The 6797-nt window shown below is 40.8% G+C and overlaps 1 protein-coding gene across 1 annotated transcript in view; it reads left to right on the top strand.

Annotated features, from left to right (window-relative positions):
• The window catches only part of APBA1 (amyloid beta precursor protein binding family A member 1), an 80522-nt gene extending 74671 nt beyond the window's left edge, over positions 1–5851 (top strand). The window contains exons 12-14 of the mRNA XM_008635372.2: positions 1126–1245; positions 1900–2040; positions 3381–5851. Coding sequence (XP_008633594.1) covers positions 1126–1245; positions 1900–2040; positions 3381–3452 — 333 coding nt within the window. The 3' untranslated portion in view covers positions 3453–5851. The remainder of the gene's footprint in view (positions 1–1125; positions 1246–1899; positions 2041–3380) is intronic.
• Positions 5852–6797: the final 946 nt, after the last annotated feature.

Below are 6797 nucleotides of genomic sequence, written 5' to 3'. Positions count from 1 at the left end.
AGCAGCTCTGTGGAGAAGGACCTGGGGGTTCTGGTGGACAACAAGCTGTCCATGAGCCAGCAGTGAGCCCTTGTGGCCAAGAAGGCCAATGGAATCCTGGGGTGCAGCAGGAAGAGCATTGGCAGCAGGTCAAGGGAGGTGATCCTGCCCCTCTGCTCAGCCCTGGTGAGGCACATCTGGAGTGCTGTGTCCAGCTCTGGGCTCCTCAGTACAAGTGGGACATGGAGCTCCTGGAGCAGCTGGGTCCTTTGGAGCACTATGAAGATGATTTAGGGACTGGAGCATCTCCTTATGAGAAAAGAAGGCTGGGAGTTGGGCCCATTCAGCCTCAGGAAGAGACAGATGAGAGGGGCCTTATCAGTGTCTGCAGGTACCTGAAGGGAGGGTGCCAAGAGGATGGACCAGGCTCTTCTTGGTGGTGCTGAGCAATAGGACAAGAGGCAAAGGGCAGAAACTGATGCAGAGGAAGTTCCATGAGAACATAAAGGGACCATGCACTGGCACAGATTGCCCAGAGATGGTGTAGAGTCTCCCTCATGGGAAATATTCAGGAACCATCTGGACACAATCCTGTGCAATGTGCTCTGGGATGATCCTGCTTGATCAGGGAGGTTGGACCAGATGACCCAGAGTGGTTCTTTCCAACCCGACCCATCTTGTGATTCTGTGAATAATGGCAATTATGAGCACTGCTTATACAAGGATGACACAAGCAGGACCTGCTGTTTGCTTGACAGAATTTAATATATTTCATTAGGGAAGCAACTTTTTTGTAATGATCTTAGCTACTTATTTAAAAGTCATTGACTTTTTTGGTGAGCTGCACGGACCTGTTCAATATTCCTTTTATGCATGATTTCTGTTATCAAATGAAGAAACTGCCAACAGGCATCTAGTTTTCCTAAAACAACTATGCCAGCTTTTTGGCAAGAAAAATTTGATGTTTTATCATTCATTTCACTGAATATTCTCATACTTGTGTCTGGCATTCAGTGATCACATTCTGGTACAATGCCTACAAAGATCTATTTATTCAATGTTGTTCCCATGTCAATGTTTTAACACATTTTTTTTTTTCTGGCTTATGTTAAATGTTTAACTCTCAATTTGGGGGGTTTTTTTCAGGGTTTGAAAAACCAAGCCCGAGTTAAACTGAACATAGTTAGATGTCCTCCAGTAACCACAGTCTTGATCAGAAGACCAGACCTCAGATATCAGTTGGGCTTCAGTGTGCAGAATGGGATTGTAAGTAGCTTCCACACTTTCTGATCAAGCTTTAACATACATGAAACTTCCTCTCCATTCGTGGCTAAGTTTCAGTGTGAGAAGAGGGAAGCTACTATTTTCTCCCTTACAGCAAGCAAGATTTTGCATTTGTTAAGTCTAAGATACAAAAGCTGGGTTAATAAGAGTTACTCTTTGTCTTTGACTCTACTTACTTCACAACTTTAGAGTCATCCAGAGGAACAAAAAAGTTATTTCAGCTTAAAAAGCCAAAAATGTGTGGAAGAGTCTGCTTTCAGCATGCATCATACATGTCTTTAACAAAGCCATTGCATGATCTCAAAAGAAAAAGCCTGTTCTTGATCCTTTTTGTTGTAAGGCATCTGCCTAATGAACATCATTAAATTGAGGTTCTTCATACACTCATAAATTTCCAAACTATAAGACATGTAATGTAAAAAAAACAAACAGCCTTTTCTGAAAGTTTGTTCTGCTCTTGGAAGAGAATATCCATTAGTTACTTGTCACTAACAAATTTTGCTTTCAGTCAGCCTCTTAGAATTTGTTGCAAGTCTCTGTGTTTAAATGTTGACTCATAGATTGCAGGCAAAAATGGGTAATCAAAAGTCTCTGTTTCTTATCCAGCCTGTGATAAACTTGTGCTTTCCCTTCCAGATCTGTAGCCTTATGAGAGGAGGCATAGCAGAGCGAGGAGGTGTGCGTGTTGGCCATCGGATCATTGAAATCAATGGGCAGAGTGTTGTAGCAACACCGCATGAGAAAATTGTTCACATCCTCTCAAATGCTGTTGGTGAGGTAAGAACCAGCAATGTGTCTAGGCAGTATAGCACAGTTCATTGCTGTTACCAGTAACAACCAGTGAAAACCGGTAATGAGCAGTGTCCTTCAAGGGACAGTACTGGGACCAGTACTCTGTCATGTCTTTGTCAGTGACATAGACAGGGATTGAGTTGCACTCTCAGCAAGTTTGAAGGTGACATCAAGATCAGCAATGTTTAAGGAAAGGGATGCCATTAGAGGGATCTGAACAGGCTAGAAAAGTGGCCCATGTAACCCTTGTGAAGATCAACAAGACCAAGTGCAAGTTCCTGCATCTGAGTCTGGGCAATCTCCAACATCAGTAGTGGGATTGAGAACAGCCCTGCAGAGAGGAACTTGGTGGAAGGAAAGTTGGACATGAGCCAGGAATGGGCACTTGCAGCCCAAAAAGCCAGCTGTATCCTGGGCTGCTTCAAAAACAGTGTGGCTAGCAGGGAAAGGGAGGTGATTTTCCCTTTGTATTCTGCTCTTGTGAGGCCCCACCTGGAGTGCTGCGTGTACAGTTCTAGGGTCCTCAATAAGGCATGAACCTGCTTGAGCAGGTACAGATGGAGGCCATGAAAAGGGTCAGAGGGCTGGAGCACCTCTCCTGTGAGAAAAGGCTGAGAGAGGTTTGGTTGTTCAGCCTGGAGAAGAGAAGGCTCCAGGGAGACCTGACAGCAGCCTTTGAATGTCTAAAGGGGGCTTCTAAGAAAACTGGAGAGACTTTTACCAAGGTCTCCAGTGCAGAACAATAGGAAATGGTTTCAAAGTGAAAGAAGGTAGATTTAGATCAGGCATAGGAAGAAATCCTTCACTATAAGGTTGGTGAGCCACTGGCACAGGTTGACCAGAGTACCTGTGGATGCCTCATCCCTGGAAGTGTTCAAGGCCAGGTTGGATGGGGCTCTGAACACAACCTGGTCTAGTGAAAAATGTCAATAGCTGCAACAAGGCAGTTTGGAGTAGATGATCTTCAAAGGTCCCTTCCCTTTCAAACTGTTCCGTAATTCTGTGGTTCTACATCTATTGTTCTGTTGCTAATTAAATCCAAAAAGCTGAAGTGAGAGCAAGCCTGCACACTATTTCTTTCATTATTTGACCCATAGTTCTATGCTTTAGAAGAACCCTACCCGGAAAATATGAAGTGTTCCCAATTTTAGATGGTTCATCAATACTAAACATATTATTTCATAAAATCATCACCTACAATACTATAACAAGGGTATGAAAACTCTCAAGTTTCACCTTTTTTTTGCCTTGTATGCCCTTATCTGGGTCCTTCACATGAGGTATGCATGTTTAGGAACATGATTAACTTGGCTTATTTCCTCTAGATTCACATGAAGACTATGCCAGCTGCCATGTACAGACTGTTGACTGCACAAGAGCAACCAGTTTACATCTGAAGCTGACACCTCACCACCACAGTGTGCATGGAAGATGTTTTTCCTCATTAGTGCTTGTCTCTCTAGTGCTGCATTTCTGTGTCTGCAGAGACATTTCTTTCTCTCTCCCCACTTCACAGACACAAATACACTGTTGCTCTCTCCTCCATCCCTTTTTCCTCTCCTTCCCACAATTTTCCTGCATTTTGGTAAAGGGCAAAATATATCTATGGAACTATTTTGGCTGCATCTTTTTACAAGTGAAACTTCATACAGCTCCACATGTAAAAAAGGTAAACAACAGCAGTGTAGTTTACAGCAGTATTCACAGATGGCTCTATTTCATGCTATATAATCAATTTTATTTTTGTGGCTATAATTTTACAAACTGAGTAAATTAGATGTTGCTGAATGAAAGATGTCTTTACCAAACAGATAGAAGTATAGGGTACAAAGTGCTCTCTTGGATATCCTGCATGTCACTTTGCTTTTCTTGCCCTATTTTCCCACAGGCACTAAGCTCAGTACTAAAGGTTTGTGTCTGTGGGGAAAGTAGAATACCAAAAGGATTGGTTTTGCCCTCAGGAAAAATCACCTGCTTCTAGATACTCAGTAAATGCTGCTGTTGTAAAATGAATTGTCCAAATTCACACCTTTTAATTCCCCTCTGTCATCAGTTCTTCATGATAGTAGAACCCCAAAAAATACTCCATGAGTTCCTGAAACATTATACTTGCATTACTAAGAAATACTACATACTAAGAAATTTTGAAGGCATTTTTTTACAGCTGCCTCCCTCTCTCTGGCCCCAGGTTTCTATCTCCTGGTTTTCTTCTGCTTTGTCTTTTATAGTCCCTTCCTGATTTTAGAGGTTAAAGAAGTGGGGGGGGAGGATCTTTAAATATCCACAAGACAAATAGTGAGGGGATTTGCTGAATAGCTACACTTTTTCTAGGCTCTTAATTCTGATTTTGGTGCACATAGCCATGTGTGCCAGTGTATATAGACATTTTTTAAATTGTGCTTCCTATTTATGAAGTTTGAATATAAGAGATCTGCAGACTGTTCTAAGTAATTTTGTTCTCTGAGCCAGTTTTAACATATATTTTTGTCCAAAGACCTGTCTAATTTTATTGACTTCCTCTTTAGTTCATGATATAGGTAACTGTGGAAAGGACGAGGCAAGAATACACTTATTTATTTTGTTATATAATTTAGCTTGTGATTTTTTTTCCCATATGTATGGCACTTACAAGAGATTTGTGTGTACTATATGCACTTGTATGAAGATGATAAGCTGTAGGGATGTATGAAATCTTGTATTTGATTAGCTCTAAGTTGCATGCTAGAGACAAAAGGGGAAAAGGGGGCTGGGTTGGGTTCTTTGGTTTTTTTAAGAGGGTTAAAAATAAAAAAGCAGCAGTGGCTTTTCTTCCTAGTGAGAGAATTCTACATTCTCTGTAGTGGCTTTTTTTCAGGACTGTATACTGGTGTTTATAATGAAGTTGAAACATGCGTTTAGTCCAGGCTAGCATGTTGATTTCTTTTAAAGAAACAGTTTGTGCTGTGTTTTACTATGATGGAAAGGCTCAGTACATGAAAACAAGAGCAGACAACACACAGCCACACACCACTTCTGCTTTGCAAATGCGGTGTTGTTCATGGTCACTTGTTCCTCACTTGTTGTGACGTAAGCTGTGCAATGTAAGCGTTGCTTGCTGTCCAGTGATGATCCTAGACATTGCTACGGGGATTCATGGAAGTGGGTGTGTGCATGTGCACTTGCTGCAAACACTGCTGAGAACCACTGAGCACTCTTGTCAGAGGTCCATTTTTTGGCTTTCTAAAATTGTGTATAACCACAGCCTGATCAGAGTGAGAGAATAAACTGTATTTCTGTGGGAAGGAGATATTTAAGGGACACAATGAAGTGGCACATAAACTGTTGTAGTAAGGGGATATGTTTTAGTGTTGAAATTAATGTACAATGACTTGATTTTACTGCTTTTCTTGTTGTTATATAACTTAATCCAAGGCTCCAGAATAGCAGATTGCACAAGAGAATGGTGTTAGTATTCCAGGTTAGTACTTAACTCTGTGGCCTGACTGATGCAAGATGATAATTAATGGCTTGTGAGTATATTGTTTAACTGTAGACACCTGGTTTATGGTAATTTGAACCTTTTTTTTCTAGAACTTTCCATATATATAGTAATAAATGTAAATATGGTATATAACCATGTACAATTTAGAAGATTATATACAGTGCAGCCTTTCCATACATTGCCTGAGGAAACTTAGTGAACTCTTGAAGACACAGTTAGCCTGGTTCCTGTTTGTGTGTATGCCCTCCACTTCACTTCTTTCTGTGGTTCTGTCTAGCCCATGTGGTGAAGTCTTTAACTCACTTCACTGGGAAATGATGAAGATCTGAAAAGGCAAATATATTTAGAGAAGAAATGACTGTTTCTTTGGAAATCTTGCAGCCAGGAGTCTGAAGTTACTGTTCATCCTAAACAGGTGCTTAACATTAGGCAAATGAATGCTTGCAGGACCAGAGTTTAGCAAAAAAATCTCATTTTTCCAATTACAGTATGTGCATAAGATTTCTAAACTGAGAGGTCCATAGTGTGTGCACACTTCTGAGAACAGTCTTGTAAACAATCCCATTTTACTCTGTAAACAGAAAGAGTTTCAGGAAAATGGAACTCAAAAGGGAAAGCCGGCTGTTCTCTAGACTGTTGCAGCAGTTTGATAGATCAGATATGGGGATTTTTAACAGATGCAAAGGAACATTCCTTCAAAGGTTTACATTCCTTCTTCAGTGACAGACCTGAATTCTTTTCCTTTCATCCTTGCTGCTTCATACAGTCTAATTAACTCTTCAGTGTTTACATTAAGGATGAAGCATCCCTTGTATTTTTTTATTTTTGAGAAGTTTCACATTTGTTTTGAATCTTGTTTGAGTCTGTTTGGATTTCCAAGTTTGCTAGCTTTCCTTCTTTTCTAAAAGAAATGTATTTCTCAAGACAGCAACATGGTTGAGATCTCTTGTACATATTTAGCGCCGTACCTAGACTATGAAGTTGTACTATTGTTCTGTAAAGAGGATGAATAGAAATTATTGTAAAGCGTTGGGAAAAGCATAGTATTGTATTTTGAATTTCATTACTCTGATGTTTTCTGCCACAGGTCTCTGACCTCTCTAATGAAGCTGTGCTGGTTTGATCTGGGGGAGAGACAGGGGGGAGAAGAGTGGGCTTTTTGCTTTGGATGGGACAGGGTAGGGGGTTTCTGGCCAGTTATTTTGTTGTGATGTATTTACTGTGCTACATTCCTTTATTTAACAGAGCGCTAATGTCTGTA

This window comes from Corvus brachyrhynchos, unplaced genomic scaffold (assembly GCF_000691975.1).
Source record: "Corvus brachyrhynchos isolate BGI_N302 unplaced genomic scaffold, ASM69197v1 scaffold716, whole genome shotgun sequence".
Classification (NCBI taxonomy): Eukaryota; Metazoa; Chordata; class Aves; order Passeriformes; family Corvidae; genus Corvus; species Corvus brachyrhynchos.
The sequence above is the reverse complement of the archived record's forward strand: the minus strand, read 5'-3'. Positions and strand labels throughout refer to the sequence as shown.